The sequence below is a fragment of the Platalea leucorodia genome (assembly GCF_965183815.1).
Source record: "Platalea leucorodia genome assembly, chromosome: 6".
Classification (NCBI taxonomy): domain Eukaryota; kingdom Metazoa; phylum Chordata; class Aves; order Pelecaniformes; family Threskiornithidae; genus Platalea; species Platalea leucorodia.
The window spans coordinates 84,957,220-84,973,615 of NC_138828.1; the positions used below are offsets into that span (position 1 = coordinate 84,957,220).

General features: G+C 56.0%; 1 protein-coding gene across 5 annotated transcripts in view; it reads left to right on the top strand.

The window, feature by feature from the left end:
* RAB11FIP5 (RAB11 family interacting protein 5) overlaps nucleotides 1–16,396 on the top strand; it is a 44,103-nt gene that overhangs the window by 17,606 nt on the left and 10,101 nt on the right. For 2 of the 5 annotated variants that reach the window (XM_082314834.1, XM_082314838.1), the window contains exons 3-4: nucleotides 1,591–2,329; nucleotides 12,597–15,194. In XM_082314834.1, coding sequence (XP_082170960.1) covers nucleotides 1,591–2,329; nucleotides 12,597–15,194 — 3,337 coding nt within the window. Of the gene's footprint in view, nucleotides 1–560; nucleotides 685–1,590; nucleotides 2,330–12,596; nucleotides 15,195–16,396 lie in introns of those variants that run through there. The other 3 variants (XM_082314835.1, XM_082314837.1, XM_082314836.1) reach the window with 3 other exon arrangements.

Sequence of the window (16,396 nt, forward strand, 5' to 3'; positions counted from 1 at the left end):
ATCCAAGCCCACCACTAAACCATGTCCCTCAGCACCACATCTCCCCGGCTTTTAAATCCCCCCAGGGATGGGGACTCAGCCCCTGCCCTGGGCAGCCTGGGCCAGGCCCTGACAGCCCTTTGGGGGAAGAAGTTTTTCCCCATACCCAACCCAACCCTGCCCTGGCGCAGCTTGAGGCCGTTCCCTTTCGTCCCATCGCTTGTTCCTGGGGAGCAGAGACCGACCCCCCCGGCTCCAGCCTCCTTTCAGGCCGTTGCAGAGAGCGATGAGGGCTCCCCTCAGCCTCCTCTCCTCCAGGCTGAGCCCCCTCAGCTCCCCCAGCCGCTCCTCCCCAGCCTTGTGCTCTAGATGCCTCTGGAAGCAGCATCCTGCACAAACCCTCCGAGGCCGCCTGCCTGCTGGCAGTAACGTGCTTGCCAGAACGGGGGCAGATGTCAAAGATTTTGCTTTTTGTGCTGAACCTGCATATGAACAGCCTGCTTTCCGTTGATGCTGCAGGGCTTGCGGGCTACGAGGGTTCTTTAGGACCGTTTCTTCTCTGCCCCCTAAAAGCAGGTCGCTAACACTGACAGCAGTAAGTCCCTGGGAGAGGGCTGGGCGACGCCGAACACGCTGCTGCTGCGCTGCTGCCCGGCTGTCTAATGAGACGCCTCCGGCTTGGAAGCAAAGCTGAAACAGTGACCGGTGATTAAAGCAATCTGAGCTCTTGGCGCTCGGAGAGCGGCGATTTGCAAACAAAAAAGGCCCTTGTAGTGAATTAATTCTTGCCGTCCCTTGAAAACAAAATATATAATTAAATGGTTTAATTGGCTGGAGACAGCAAATTCCCATATTGGGTGGGAGTCCCTGGGTACGTGCTGTTTCTCACCGTGCTGGTGAAGCCGCCCGCGCGACGCCTCTCGGTTTCTGCTGGGTGACGTTGCCGCGCGCGGCCGCAGAGCGAGCGGTGGCACCGGTCTGGCCCCATCATCCTCGCGTCGTGGTGAAGGAGACGGCATCTCTGGCTAGGAGGGGAGAGCGGCTGCCTGCCACCTGAAGGCCAGGCAGTCCTTCTCAGCGGGCTCCCCCGTAACCCCAAAAATGTGCCGAGCCTTAGCGATAGCCGCAGGGTCAGGCAGCGGGAGGGAGAAGCAGGCGCTGGCCCCTCCTGGCTGAGCTCAGGCAGAGCAGCAGCCTGGCCTGTCGGAGCGGAGCTCAGAGGCTCCTCGTTGTTTATTCAATGCAAACCCTTAAATTGCACGGAAGCATAAGCCCTTTAAGTAGCTTCTGGGTAGATTCTTGCATTTATTATCGATCTCAGATCCTCTTAGACAAGGGGCTTGTCATCTTACAGAGACTCCTCTCCGGATCCTGCAGTGGGAGGCGATGTGCTTGGGGAGAATATCGTATAGCCTGTATAGCCACATACGTGTCATCCATGCTTTGCATTTCTAGTAATTTAATTATAATCCGATAGAGCCCGGGAGGAGAAAGCCGGTGTGATTTCACAGATCTCTTTAGTGTTTGCAAGTGGGAGATAACCATGCTTGTCGTACCTGTGCCGGTTACTCAGATGGCCTCACCTCTGTTCTGTGTTTTATTTCCCCCCAGTGAAAGACTACTTGCCATCTCCAAAGCTGACGCACAAGAGAGCCTTCAGTGACGATGTCTCCCAAGTCAGCCCGGTCCTGGAGCCCAAAGCAATGCAAAGCCTGAAGCCAAAGAACGATCCCGTGTCCCGGTCTTCCCTCTGCATCAACGGGAGCCACGTTTACAGCGACGAGCCTCCACCAAAGAGCCCCGTGTCTGTCCTGCAGAGCTCTGCGCCGCTGTCCGTGCCCAGCGTCCCCAGACGGCAGGAGGAGGGCTTCGGCTTCACGCCCCTCCATCCCGACTCCCACGAGGTGCCTTGGGGGGTCAGCAACTTTGAGAGGACACAGCAGAGAGACGAGCCCAGGTTCATCCCATCTCCTCCCAGCTTAGTCTTGCAAGAAGAGCTCAAGGTCTCCACGAAAGCTGTCACTCTCAGTAACCACCTGGGCAGAGCCAAGATGGAAGAAAACAGTCGCTTAGAGAACAAGCCGACTCAAGCTGCAGCACCGATGGTCTTCTCCACGGAACCGACGAAGGACAAACAACCCGAGGAAATGAGGAAGGAAGACAAGAAAGCGAAGGGCGGCCTCTTCCACCACGGGGGCAACAAGAGTGATGTGGGGAGCAAAGGCCAGGGGGAGAAAGTGGGACCCTCCCACGGCTCGTCCGTCCACGCGACGGCAGGGGGAGATGAGAGGAATAAAACCAGCAGCTGGTTCGGTTCCAAGGAGCCCAAAGAGTCCCCGCAGAAACCCAGGTCAGTGAAACGGGTGTGTTGATGTCTAGGCCATTAACTAGCTGCCCCAGCCTCCCGTCTTTGGCGGCTGCGCTGTTAAATGCTCTCCAGCATCAGCAGAGGACCGGTCCCCATTGCTCAGCCAAGATGATAGCGGGGGAAATGCTTCCTTGGTCTTAAATGTCTCAAAGGGAGGGTGATTTTTCCTGGATGCTCCCCTGGCTGCTGCCACAAACCAACTCTATTTGCCCTCCCGGGCCGTGTTTCCCAGTTGGGGAAGGGAGGGATTTCTTCATGGAGAGGGAGATGTTTCCCTCTGCAGGGGGGAGGCTCAGCGTGGTCACGCCAAGTGTTTCTGTGGCCTCGAAGTAAAGGATCGTTATCCTTTAATTAGCTAACAAAGCTTCCCCGGCAGTCAGTGTAGGATGTGGGACATAGTGACATGTAACCACGTTTCTTTATTAACAGCCCACCCCCTCTACGTCGCTGGTCTGGCCTGGGGGTGCGGTACTTGGGTAACTTGAGATATTATTAATATTTCTGAAGTAACTAATCCCAGCCCTGCTCTTTCCTCTTCCCATCCCACCCCAGCCTTCCCTCGTCCCGATTATGAATCTCTAATTGTTCTCGCTTTGTGTGATGATTCATCCCTCCAAATCCTCAGTACCGTATTTGCGGCACACAAAACGTGGTGTTCCTGCTGTTTCTGTGCGGGCTTTATCGCGACGGCGCGTCACCCATGTCCATCCCCGTAGCCCCCGGCAGCTGAGCTGGGGGTCCAGAGGTTGACCGAGAGCCTGGTGCAGTGTTAGCAGAGAGAGGGAGAAAACGGGGTTAAAAGCAGCCAGGGAAAATTAACTAGCAGTCGAGAGCTGGTTGAATCTAGAGAGTTGATTTATTATAGGGATTTTCTAATCTGGGCTGACTTTAACCTAATTTATTAAGCGGAAGGATTTTAATTCAGTCTAAGCCTCCTTTAATGAGGAGGGCACTCACGGTTTATTCAGCCTCGCCAGATTCCCACACGGGTTAAACTGCTTTTAAAGCGCTGCTCAGATGTAAGCGAGGGGGTGAGCACATCGCTCAGCACGGCTTCAGAACAGGGGCAGCCCCAAAAGTCCTCCTCTCCTCACCCCACGAGAAGATGCTGTGCTCGTAGTGGTCTTTAAGGCCAACGGGAGGCAAGACCGTGCTGCCACCCCCCTTCCCAAGGACCCAAGGCCACGCGTCCTTGTCCTGCGCGCCACACGCGGTCCCTCGAGAGGAGCGTGTGCCGTCGGTGCGAGGATGAGAGAGGAGCCACCAGGGCCGGTAAGGCTCGGTCCTGCCCGCTGCCACGCTGCACGGGCAGAGCTGGGGACACCGGGGCAGGCGGGGAGCTGCTCCCCTGCGTCACGAATGCCCCGTCTCGCAGGGCCCGGAGCCCTTTCGTAGGGGAGCAGAGCCCAGCTCGCACAGGGGAGGCGATGGGGAAGGGAAGGACCAGGGACGATGTGGGCTCTCCGTCCTCGAGCTGCTCGAGGAGAGATGGACGCGAGGTCCTGGGACTGCTGTGGCTGCATTCCTGCGTACGGGTCCTTCATTCCCAGGGGACTTGAAACCCCGGTGGTTTTTTGGTGTCGCATCCCAGTGCAGGGTTTGTTTCTGGATGAGACTAAAGTGCTCTGGTCTCTGAACGCTGTGACTGAGGGAGGACAGAATGTTACCACTCAAGATTGCTCTTTATTTTTTTTTCATTTTGCGGTAATAAACCTGCTGTTTAACTCCTAGAATAGAAAAGATACCGTATGAAAAATAAAACCCATAAAAAATCCTACTGTATTGAGGCAGCGACTCCACAAGCTGAGCCAGCCAGCGGAGTACTGCGAGCCTGCGATGTACGCGTGCGGTGGGATGGGAGATCCCCGCCGCGTCTCCCTCTGCACCCTTTTCCTCGAGAAACGCGGGAGAAACCTGCGGCTTTGCAGTTGTCGAAGGAGGCCGCCGCGGGCCGCGCGTTACAGCCCGACGTGTGAGCCGTGCCTGCCCCGCGCCTCTGATGGACGCTGCTGTCTTCGAGGCGAGGATGTCGGATCCGGCTGTCAGTCGGCTCCCGGACGCCTGTAGCATCCAGCCCAGCAGATAATCGCCGTGAGAGCAGAGGTACCCTTAAACACTGCTGGTTTCTAACAACCCTCAGCCTTTTTAAATGACAGCTGCTGGACCCATTCCCAGCGTTATTCCTCTCCCGGAGGGTTTTCACTCTGTGTGTGTTGTTTTTTTTTTTTATCTACTTCAGTGCTCACAGCTTAATTCCAAGCTAAGCTGAAGCTAAGCTTTGCTTAGAGTTGATTTGCCATGGCATGCCGAGGACCTCGTCTGCAGATGGCTGTCTTATAAGGAGAAACCTGGATGAGCCCTGCGACAGCAGCTTTTCCAGCTGGGTTTTTCTCTCCGAAAAATAGGAATTGCTTTGAAGCAGCACCGGCTGGAGGGAACAAATTCACAGGGGCCCCTTTCGGGGCGTTCATAAGCATCTGAATGGGTTTTAATTGCAGTTTGCAATTTGAAAATGGGAAGTAATGAGGTTAAACTGTAGCAAGGGAGATTTAAGGTAGTCATTAGAAGTCTCTAATGGAGGATGGTGAAGTGCTAGAGCTGCCGGGCTGGGAGGAGGAAAGCCCAGCGTCCGGGGCTTTGGGGCCCAGGGTAGATGAGCACCTCTGGGGAGCGTTACCAGAAGCATTTGTCCAAGCATGTGGCCCAGGCTGGGCGGTGGAGATGGTGACTGAGTCTCATTTGATGCGAAAATGGCCTTTCCATCATCACAGGGAGATGGACTGTCTCTAGTCTGGCTTTCCTGGTTCTTCATTTTTTCGGACCATTAATTACAACGTCACTACTTATGCTAATTATACAGAACTCTAACTTTTCTGATTTTATTCTCCTTCCTTACACTGAACGACCTTGTGGACCATGCCACCGATTCAAGTCAAAGCTGTTGAAGAGCCTATTAGGTCTTGATGGCGTCAGGTTGGACGTACGCTCTGGTGCCATCCGTTGGGACAATCATACCCCAACATATCGTAATGATTGGGATAATCAAATCCGTGTGGTCTCTCAAGCGTGCGACTGAAAAGTTAGCAGTGCTTATCTGTAGGTGTTTTATGGCTGTCCACCTGCAGCTGGAGGAGCTGTTCAGTTACCAGCGTAACTTCTAGAGCTGAAGGTGGATTAACCTTTGCTTTGGAGAGAGAAGCAGACTCTGAATCGAGTGGTTTTAAGTCTTTGACTTACCTCCAGAAAGGACTTTTTCCCCTCCCGCTCTCCTGATTCTGGAAACTTCAGCTTCGCAGCTCCTATCAGCTGAGCAAGCAGCATCTTCTCACCTTTTTGCCCACTGTGGATAGGTCAGTTTTTACCCGGAGCTGAACATGGGGAGAGAGCATCAAAAGCAGTCACCTTTGCAAGACCAAAAAACTCAACCTGTAATTAGTTAAAAGGTCTGTAATTGGAAAGATCCTTGACAGTTAAAATTGAAAAGTTAAGGTTTAAATTGGCCTTCAGCTAGGACAAGTTTGGCACGGCTTGTCTGTAACCACTTGCTCTTGCAAAACCACACCCTTTCTAAAATAAGGAAGCCGCTGACTTTCGGCTGGTTTTAACTTCAGCTTTATAAAAAGGGTTTCTGGTGTTACGGGCGGTTTTTGCTGAGCCATCGGCAAGCGCGCGCGCAAGCTGGCTCTGCCCTGCGAGCTGCAAACCTGCTCGCTCTCTTACCCAGGGAGAGGGCTGGACATTTCTGCCTTCAGCCCTTATTTACGTGTTCGTTAGCTGCTTTTGACGGGGAATCAGGTCCCAAAGGCTGTGCCTTTCTGCCCCGGCTTTGCTAATCCGTGGTGGCTATCGGGCTTTGATACTGGCTTGAATGGAAGCAGTAGGAAGATAGTGTTTGCCCTTTGGAGACCTGAATAAAAGCCTGTTTGGGGTTTGTTGTTCTTAAGGTTGTGTGGTCAAGGGTTGTATGTAAGGAAGAAGCTCAGCAGGTTTATTTGAGGCAAGGCCTGGGGCTAAAACAATTGGTTTAACTATTTTCAGGGTTTCCTACAATGTTATCAGAGCTCCACAGGTCCCGCTTCCTGCAGCGTGAATTGGGATGATAAAATGAGGCTGCATCTCATGCTTGGCAATAGGAAAAAAGAGAAATTGTGCTCTCTCTTGTAAAAATAATTGCATTAGTGCCATTTGTAGGTTAAAGCCCCTTCCCTCCGTCACTGCTCTCATGGAGGGAAAATGTAAAATCACTCCCCACCTCGGTTGTCGCTCCTCTTTCCATAGTCCCTACCCTTAAATCCAGCAGTGAGGCCAAATATCGACTCGAATTCCTCACTCTTCATCACGTACTCCTAAAAAGTACATTTCCTAAATGCTGGAAATGGGAAGAAGGTTTTGAAGGATTGGAGCACAGTCCTTGGACAGGCTGGCAGCGGGGAGCGGCGCAGGTGGACCAGGTGAGCTTGTTCCTGGGGTTGAACACCGATGCGTGGGACAGCCCCCTCCAAAGCACCGTTACCGGGGGCTTTCAGAGCAGAACCTGGCCGGCTGCAGAGTTTTGACGAAGAGGAGCACCGTGTCGTGAGAACCAGGGCGTCATGGATAACGGTGATGCCGCGGATGAGGCCATCGCGGGAGCCATCAGGGCCACATCTCTGGCACAAGTCTTGTATCCGCACGAGCTGCAAAACCGCACACCTGCATCGGATCAGCCGCAGGGTAAAAATGATCAGGGATGGAGCTGGACGTTTTCCCTCTGGCACGAGGGGTGTGGGGAGCCTGCAAGGGTGAAAAATGGCTCTTAAAATGCCTCTGCCTTCCTTTTGCCTCCTGAGCCCGCATTTCCCAGGGATGGACATGAAGCAGGATGGTGAATCGGATCCTGAGCTGGCAGTTTAGGATCACTAGCTCAGCCCCGGTGAGACAAATCTGCTCTGTAGCTGTCCAGGTAGAGCACAGCCCCGCTCCCACCCCTAACAGTGGGTTTTGGGGTTAACACTTTGCATCTGCCTGGGCTCCTACTGCCCAGATCCTCTCTCTGCTATTTTTTTTAATTCCTGTGGGTTTGGGGCAAATCTCTATAAAGCAGGACTTGTCTGTTTTAATTGGGATGATGGGCAGGTGAGGACCAAGGGGAAAGCAAAGCGGTTATTGCACAGACAGCTAAACTTCTCCAAAATTGCTATTTAGAAGCAGCATTTGCATATATTCTCTGACTCCTTCCCACTTGGGTTCCCACCCTGTACAAAAACGTCCCGGGCTGCCGTACCCATCTCTTCCCAACCCTTTTCCGCACAAATCCTGCCGTGCCAGCCTCGCTCACGCCAGTGGGAGGAAATTCCTGATCCCTGCCAGGCTCTGAAGCCACCGCCGGGGCCTCCGGTCCTGCTGGTTTTCCACCCTCCCCGGCTCACAGCGAGCCCCGGCTGCGTGCTTGTCTACGGGGAAATGGTGCAAAAAGCAGCTTGCGAGCAGTAGGGTCGTGGCACTCCCCTGGATCCAGCCCTCCTAGGAGGGATTTTCCACTTGAGCTTCAGCGCAGCTCTTAACCTTGGCACATTACGGCTGGATTTGAGCCCTGCCCTCCCCAAACCCCCGCTTTTTCGGCGCATGTGCTGTTTTCTTTATCTTCACGGTGCAGAGTTACCCACCCTCTTGCAGATGGGCTGCGATGGCTGGGGCGATGGCTCTGCGACTGCGGAGCTGGGGCCGCTGCCTTCAGCCTGAAATTCAGGCTGCGATCTGTAGGGTAAAAATCCCCCTGCATTGAACAAGCTGTTTCAAATTGACTTTCCATCAGGGGGTTGCTCAGCAATATTTTATTTTCCTTTTTTTTTTTTTCTGCTGAGAGGCTAAAACGAGTCTGTGAAGTGCTGCCAAACAAATAAATGAGGGCAGAAAGGTACCCGCTATTTATTTTGGCTGGTGGAGCTGTGTGCTGGGGTAGGGGAGGAGGAGGGTGAGTCAGCATTTCAATGCAGCAAAGATCTTCAATCAGGCTGCTGCAAGCGGAGGTTTCCCTCTAGAGGAATCCGCCGTCCTTGGCTCCTCGTTTCGCTGAGCACTTCCAGCATCCTTCATCGGAGAGGGGAATCGGGGCTTTTTGTGGGGTGGGTTATTCACGGAGAGAGCGGGTCTGCTGCCAGCGCCAGGCTGGTAACCAAACCGGGGGATGCTTGTCCCGAGGAAAGGGGTTGAGCAGGGACGGTGCAATCGGTGCTTTGAAAACCCAGGGGAAAGATGCGGGCTCTGCTGCTGGGAGCTTGCGGCCGAGAGCGGTTTGTGCAGCCCCTGAGCGAGCCGCGGTGGGTCCCAGCAGGGATGGGGACGGGCAGTGGAAAGGAAGCTTCTTCAGTAGGAAGGAGGAAAACCAGAATTGGACAAAAAAAGATGGAATTCAGTTCTGTCTTTATATCTTTAGCTTGGCTTGGGCTGCACACATTGCGGGAGGATGATAGGGGACCGCTGCCTGGCCGGGGAGAGATTTGGGTCCTCCTGCACCGGAGCCAGAAGCTACATCGCTTCTGGTTTCCTTCCCTCCAAGAAAAGATTCGTGTTCACCCACTTTGTCTCCCAGGCAAAGTGCAACCTTCCTTTTGCTGCATCCTGACGCTGATGTGCAGGTCACAACGGGCATGGGGCCGTCGGGGGCGTGCTGAAAGCACAGTCCCGATTCTGCTGGCCTGGACTGTGCAGGCAGCAGCTCGGGGCTGGGACCACCTTGCTGGCATGGATGAAAACGGCTCTTTCTGAGCAGGTCCAGCAGCCCCTGAGCCCCATCGTGACTCCTTGGGGAAGGAAGACGGGGTCACCTTGGGTGGGTTTGAAGAGACCTTGAAGCTGTTTCTCTATCTCCGCGGATGGGGATTTGCTATTTGGGGCACTGCCCATCGTGTCTGCCTGGGCAAGGGGCTGCTCTGGCATCAGCCAAACCCTGGGGAAGGAACTTCAACCATCAGCCTCCTGGCAGCTGTGAAGGACGTTAGCAGCAAGCACTCATTAGGAGCCTGAAGCTGATTAATGCTCTGTAGCCATTTAGTGCTAGAGCCCAGCAGAGCTGGCTGGATCAGGCCTTGATTGCTCTTACTCAGCACTAAATGCTCTTTAAGCAGAATCACAAATGAGGGATCTTAAGCTGGACCAAAACATTAAAGCAAGCGCCAGCAAGAAGGAGCAATCGCAGGAGCAAGCAGAGGTAGAGCAGCGCGTGTGCCATTTGCAGCCACCCTGAGATCGTGGTCTTGGACCTTGCCACCTTCCCTTTCCAGCTGGAAAGGAAAATTTGCCATGTTTTGCCCTGTTCCACCACAGATAAAACCCATTTGTGGATCTTGTGAACTCACCCAGCTGGACCCTGGGTCATGGGCAGCTGTGCTCCTCTTCTGGAGAGCTTAAATTTGAGGATGGTTAGGGAAAAAGGTCAATTTGCAGCAAGTGGCAGCAAACAGGAGCCTGTGCTCCAGCACTGTGTTCAGCTGAGGAACATGGAGCCACCCAGCAGCTGCAGGCATTTGTCTGCACCTTCTGCATTCAGAAAACCAGAAGAATCGAGGGACTTGGTCAATACGAGCCGTAGCCTTGAAACCTTTGGGATGGCAAACACCAAATAGCGGTGGCAGGGTTGGGGAGAGATGGGCTGCCCCGTGTCCTTGCGCAAACGCCGTCGTGCCGCAGTGCTGCTGCCTCGTGGATGGGCTTTTACAGAACAGCAAGGACGGCCTGTGGATGGTCCGGAGTGGGTCTTGGGCTGGAGGCAGGGTTCGGATGCGGAGCACCCCAGCCACATGCCGATGCACAGGTCACAGCACGCCTGGAGAGGTGATTCCCAAGCAGAGAGCAGCTGCCGGTCCCTCTGGGGTGGTTTGTGCCTGAAGGTCTATCACCTTCTCCATCACCTCCCATTGCTTCTCCTGGAGGTTTTCTGTGCTCACCGAGAGCTTAAAACACGCAGGGAGAGCTGGGCTGCTCAGTTATCTTCTGTGGAGGTGCCCGGCTGCCCGCAATGGGTTTTCCAGCCTGCGACACACCGGTGGTCCGAGCGGGGAGAGGGCGCGGGGACACGGCACGGCCGGGCTGTGCGGGGATGGGCACCTGCGCCACGGCCACCACTGCTGCTTGGTGACAGCAGGAGAGGGCACCCACGAGCTGTCTCTGCCTGCAGCACCCAGCGAGCTGCAGGTTGGAGTGGAAATGAAGGGTTTGGGCCTTTTTTTGTGCCTGAATGACTAGTTCTGCTGAGGCAGTAGCGTCTGATGGGTGCTGGAGTTGAGCCTGTCGCGCTCGGCCGCTTGCTGTGTGTGTTACCTACCTAAAAATGGGGACGGGGGGGACTTTGGTGTCACTGATTGCATAAATAGGCACCTTCCCAAGGTGGCTGCTCAGCAGATGGTGCGTGAGGGGGGCTTTGAAGCTGCCAGGAGCGGGAAGAAGTGGGTCCTACCCCGCTGCTGCGGTGTGCACGGGCTCCTGCCCGTCTGTGCATCGCTCGTGGTCCAAGGCGTGCTGCCGGCGCGTAACCCTGCCTGTTTTAAAAGCAACCGATGCTGACTGCACCTTCACACATCGTTAACTTTTGCCTCAAGATGGCATTTTTGCGCTTTAAAATGTCTAAGGCTTTTTGTGCATCCATGAGAACAGATGAAAATAGTTGTCCAAGCAACTTTGCCATTTGACAGCGCATTGATCGTGATCTTCCAGTGCCGCCTCTGCTCCCTATCAGCAGCTCGGGTGAGGCAGGGAAATACCGTGAGGTAGCCCCAGGGCTGGACATACCCCGTGCACATTGGCAAAGCAATTACTTTATTCATTCCTCGTTAAACTTTGATATGCCCAGGGCTGGCTGATCAATGTCCGTATTTCTCCCAAGCCAAGACTGGCATCTCTTTGAAGCTCGGCTGTCGTGGCCGATGCAGAAGGAAGCGATCCCACCGGCTCGGTTATGGGGCAGAGGGGCCGCACGTGCCGGTGCCGGGTGTCCCCATCCTGGGGACGGGATTGCTCCTGGCAGGGGTGAGGCGAGGGGCCGGGGGCTCAGGGGGAGGGAGCGCGGCAGTCGGAGCACCGGCCGGCGCACGGGGCGTCCACGCCGCACCCTTCGCGATGTGAAAACCGGCCAGCCTGGCCTGGCACATCTTCCTCGAGGGTGGTGACGCTCATTGCTGGAGGAGTTCCCAAAGGAAGATCAATGAAATCCCAAAGAAAGGTCAGCGTAGTCCCCCTTGAAAAGGCAGCAAAGAGCTGGCCGCTGACTCGGGGCGAGGTGCAGGTGGAGACTGATGGTCTGAATTTGAGCTGTGCTGAACCCCTTCCTCCATGGGGTCCCCTGCGGGGGTTCAGGCACCTCGGGACCTCAGGCCAGACGGGAGGTGACGAAGGGCGTGCAGAGAGGCTGGGCAGAGTCAAGAGCGGAGCCAGGGCCGCATCCTGGCTACATGCTCCCTCCTGCTCAGCTCTTGGTCCTTGGCGGCCCGCAGCCGCGCCACCCTCCCTCCTGTGCGAGAGGGAGCACCGTGTCCGCTGCCATCCTGATATGTTGCCAAACGAGTAACGAGGCACTGGGGTAAACTGGGAAAGACTCACTCCTGCGTGCTCTTACTGGCTCAAGTAATCCTGATCCAAGAGCCCAGCCCGGCTCCTCGTGCGCAGCCTGCCCTGGGTGTGCACCAGCGTTGGGACAAAAAAAAATGAGCCGAGTCCTTGGGCCGCAGGAGGTGGGAAAAACCTCTTGGGCTCCTGAGTCTTAGGGCTTGCTAAGGCAGAAAGGGAAAATTTGGAGGACTGTTCTAGAAGAAGGGCTGCCCTTTCCTTTTTGTCGTGCATGCCCTTTCCACGCCTTGACTCCATAATCATTGCTCTGCCTAACAAGAGAGACGAGTATGTATTTGATCATTGCATTGCTTTGAACCGAAGCGTTTGTAGTGTGTGTGGTGTATGCTTACAGCACTGTCACAGCATTAACCAGGAGGACTGTTTTGTCTTCCCTCCACAGCCTGGAAGTGTCTCCTCAGGTAGAAACCAGCTCAGATGCTCCTTCTCATTTTCCTCCCTGCTCCCCTGCCCAGTTTCCTCCTGCCGCTGTAGCCCATCTCGCTAGCATGCCAAGCGCTAACCTCTCTCCCGCTATTGGAGACAGTCAGTCCGGATGCTTGTCCCCTACCAACCCATTCCTCAACTCCCTGCAGAGCAATCCTTTCTTTGAGGACCTCCTCGCTGACCAGGTACTAAATTCTCCTTCACCTACTCACTTTTTCTCTAGTTTCCCGTCTGGGCCGCATGCTTCAACAGAGGTCGCTGGGAGCTTTTATTCCTCTGAGGATTGCAGTCCCTCTGCCTCCCTAAGACATAAAGACTCGGAGAAGGAGTCTCCAGCCAAAAGCGTTTGTGTCCCCGTTCCAGAAACTACTCCCCCATCAGAAGGAGACCTTCCTCCTCCGGATGAGAAACCCGCCGTCCCTCCTCCCCTCTCGGAGTGGGACGATACCTTCGATGCCTTTGCGACCAGCAGGCTCAAACCAGAACTGAAGAAAGAAAACTTCTTCGCTGCGGTGGCGGCGGAGGGCATGGCTTTCATCGACGATCCCGATGCAGCCAGCCCAACAGAAAGATCAGCCGAGCCGGCTCGCGAGAAGGGGACAAAGGTATTTGAAAAGGCTGATTCGCAAATCGGCAGTGAAATGCCTGCAACCCTACGATCTTGGACAAATTTTTCCAGTTTAGACGTGGGGGCAAACTTGGTGAGCACAACTCAGGAAGCGACCGTGATAGAGGATGTGCTGAGCCCTGTGTCTGCGGGGTCGATGGGAAGGAGGAAAAGCAGCACGCCTACGGTTTGGACGGCCACGTTTGCGTTGGGAAATCCTGGGGAAAAAGAGGCTTCAGCACCACTAACTGCCGAAAATAGCGCTAGGGAGGAAGGGGACAGTAATGAGGAGGAATCCTCTAGTGCAGGGACAAATGGATGGATGACCATAGCCACTGAAACTGCTCCTGACCTGTCAGAGAGCGCCCAAAGCCTGGCTGAGCGGGAGCGCGTGGGTCAGGAGAGCGCGTTCGGCCCGCGGCCTGCCTTCCTCGGCGAAGGCGCCTTCGAAGCGAAGAGCGGATCTCGTGCCGCCGCTTGCGTGCTGCCCAGAAGCACCTTCGCCCCCGAGCCCGCCTCCGAAACCCTGCCAGGCAGCAACGTGGCGGCCGTGCCCCCGCGGGTGCTCGCGGATGTGGCAGCACGACCGTTCCCCATGGTCCCCGAGCCAGGGACGGAGACCCAGGGTGCTGGGAGCGAGGAGGAAGCGTTTGACATACGGACTTCGGTCTACCGGCTCCAGGCTAGCATGCGGCTCGAGGCCAGCGAAAGCCGTGTAAAACTCAGCTCCGATGTTCGCGAGAGGCACGTTGTCCTCTCTCCGTGGACAGGTACCCGAGAGAGGGAGGAGATGGCCTCCGGCTCGGCCGCGCCGCCCCCCAAACCTCCGAGGTGGTTTGCAGCCACGGGCAGCGGAGGGGATGGCGAGGAGGAGGACGCTTGCGACCCGCAGCCGAGGCAGCGAGGCAGCGAGGAGCGATGGGAAGACATGGAGGGCCCGAAGGCAGACGTGGAGCTGCCGAGGAGCCGTCTGAGCAGCGAGCCCTCTGTCCCGGTGTCTCCCAGCCCGCCCGCACTGGGAGTGGACGTAGCTGAAGCCGGGAGCGAGTTCCCGGTCTCTGAGGATGCCAAATCTGCCGCTGCGGACTCAGCAGCTAATTTGGAGGCGAGAGCTAGCGAGCTGGCAAAAGGGGACACCTCTTTGGGGGAAGACTGGTCAGAGACAAATGCGACGGATGCGGCTGAGCAGTTCGAGACTTGCCCATCGAAGTTCTCGCTAGATGGATTAGGCCAGTCGGGTGCTAAGGAGAGCTGGAGCCAGCCAGGTTTATCTCTGACGGGAGCCGCAGATGGTGCCGAGTGGGAGATGGCCTCCGAACAGGAGCGGTTCCCTGAGGAGCTCAGTATGTCGGGACTAAACCCACCTTCCAAGCTAGACCTGGGCCAGCCAGAAATCTTCTGGACGGCTCTGGAAGAGCAGGAGGCAGCCGGTCACCCTGCGGGTCTCGGCCCGGTGGCACGACCCCAAAGGTTAGCGCGTGGGGAGAGCCCACCCCAGCCGGAGCTGGCGTGGGGTGATGGTGAGGGGCGGCACGGGCCAGCGGCCGGCCCCGCCGGGCAAGCGGGAGGCCGGCCTGAGCCTTGCGCCCCCGGGGCAGTGGCTGGCCTTCCCTGGGAGGCAGAGCAGGGCAGACCCCCTGCCAGCGAGCCCGAGGGGCCGTGGCGCCGGTGCTCGGCAGACGGCAGGATAGACTTCAAGAAGGCCGATTTCTGGAAGCCAGATAGGGCGGAGGAGAGACGCGAGCAGGTTGCTTCAGCCCCGAGAAATCCCTTTGCTCCAGCACTCGGCCCAAATGCCCCAAGCAATCCCTTTGTGCAGAAGCCACCAGACCCCCTCCCTGTTCAAGCTGTGCTGCCCGAAAGGCTCGGTCAGGGAGGCTTCAGCTTCACCAACCTCCACGAGGAAGCCCTTGGGCAAGGCTTCCAGCCCACTAACCTTCCCGGGGACCCGCTGGGCAAGCCTCCTTTCCTGCATGACAGCCAGCCCTTGGCCTTCTCCACCCCTTTCCTTGTGGCTGCAACTAACCCTAAACAGTTTGATTTCCCTTCCCCTGTTGCGTGCCCCGCGAGCAGCGGGGTCCCTGCCGCGACCAGCCGCGCAGCCGCCCAGCCCTGCCCTTTGCCGCAGTCCGGTGACACACAAGCTTCAGCACTCGTGGTTTTGCCCAGGGAGACACAGCCAGCTGAGAAGCCCTTTTTCCAGCAGACGACCAGGTGAGCACTCTCCGGGGAAGGCGAAGGGTGTGTATTTGGTAGAGGTGAACCTTGTCTCCCTTCTGCTCTTATCAGGGGGCCCATAAGCGGACCCCGGCGCAGCGTCAGCAGCTCAGGATTGCGCTGACTCCAAGGAGGCCGCTCCGTGGTCCTCTCTGCCCTCACCTTCCCGTAGTCCCAGAGAGTCCAGCTTGTACAGCTTGAAGCCTTGGCTCTCTCGGATCACGGTGGGGAATGGCCACTGGTGTCCTGTGTTTGCCCTAAACTGGGGCAAACGGTTTGACGCATCCAAGACCTGCCCCAGCTGAAAATTCAGCCACAGCAGAATTGCATCCGCATTCCACTCGATGCTAATTTTGGCTCCATCATCTTCCCTGTGCTTGCAAAAGAGGTGCCTTTTCCATGTCTGCCAGGAGAGTTTCCAGCCGTTAATGCTCTCATGAGTTCCTTCATGGCATGTGCGCAGCTGCTGCCCCTTCCCTTTTCATTAATTCAGCTTTGGTTTCTTTCCTTTTTAAACGACCGTCAGGTACTAAACCCCTTCTTCTCTCCATAGCCAAAAAAATAAAAAGCAGTTTCACCAGGGTGGTGGCAAAATGCCGTTCTGCCCTCCCTCCTCGAGATGCCCGTTGGTTATGGAGCAAGTGGGACTTAGCCTTAAGGATAACGGGAATGGGAAGGGGGGGTACCGCGGCGGTGCATCAGACGAAAGAAAGGGCTGTTCCTCCTCCCAGGTCAGTCTTGGGCTTGTAGAAATGCTGTGAAGCAGAGAAAGGTGCTGAGTTTAGGGCAGGGAGGCTTGCTCTATGTGCAGCTCGTTTTCCCGGTCTGCCTGGGCAGGGGAGGGTTGTCACGGGCTCTGTCAGGTATCGAGGATCAAGCTCTTACGGTTTACGTGGGGACCTGGGTCTTCTAGCATTGATTTATTTGATCAGCCTCGCTTCTGCAATGGCAAATGGAGCTTCATGGGGGCACTGAAATGATAAAATCCCGTCTGGCCCAAGAATAATATTGGTCGTGGCCCCAGGGAGAGAGAGGGCAGGAGGATGGGGACAGCAGAGCTTAGCTGAGCTCCAGCCCTTCTGCACGGGGATCCCTTCTTGCTTCGAGCGTGCGTTTGATGTGCAAAATGACTTCGGGAGCAAAGACCAGCAAGAGATGGGTCTCTTAGCTGATTTTTTTTTTTTCTTCTTTATCGAGGC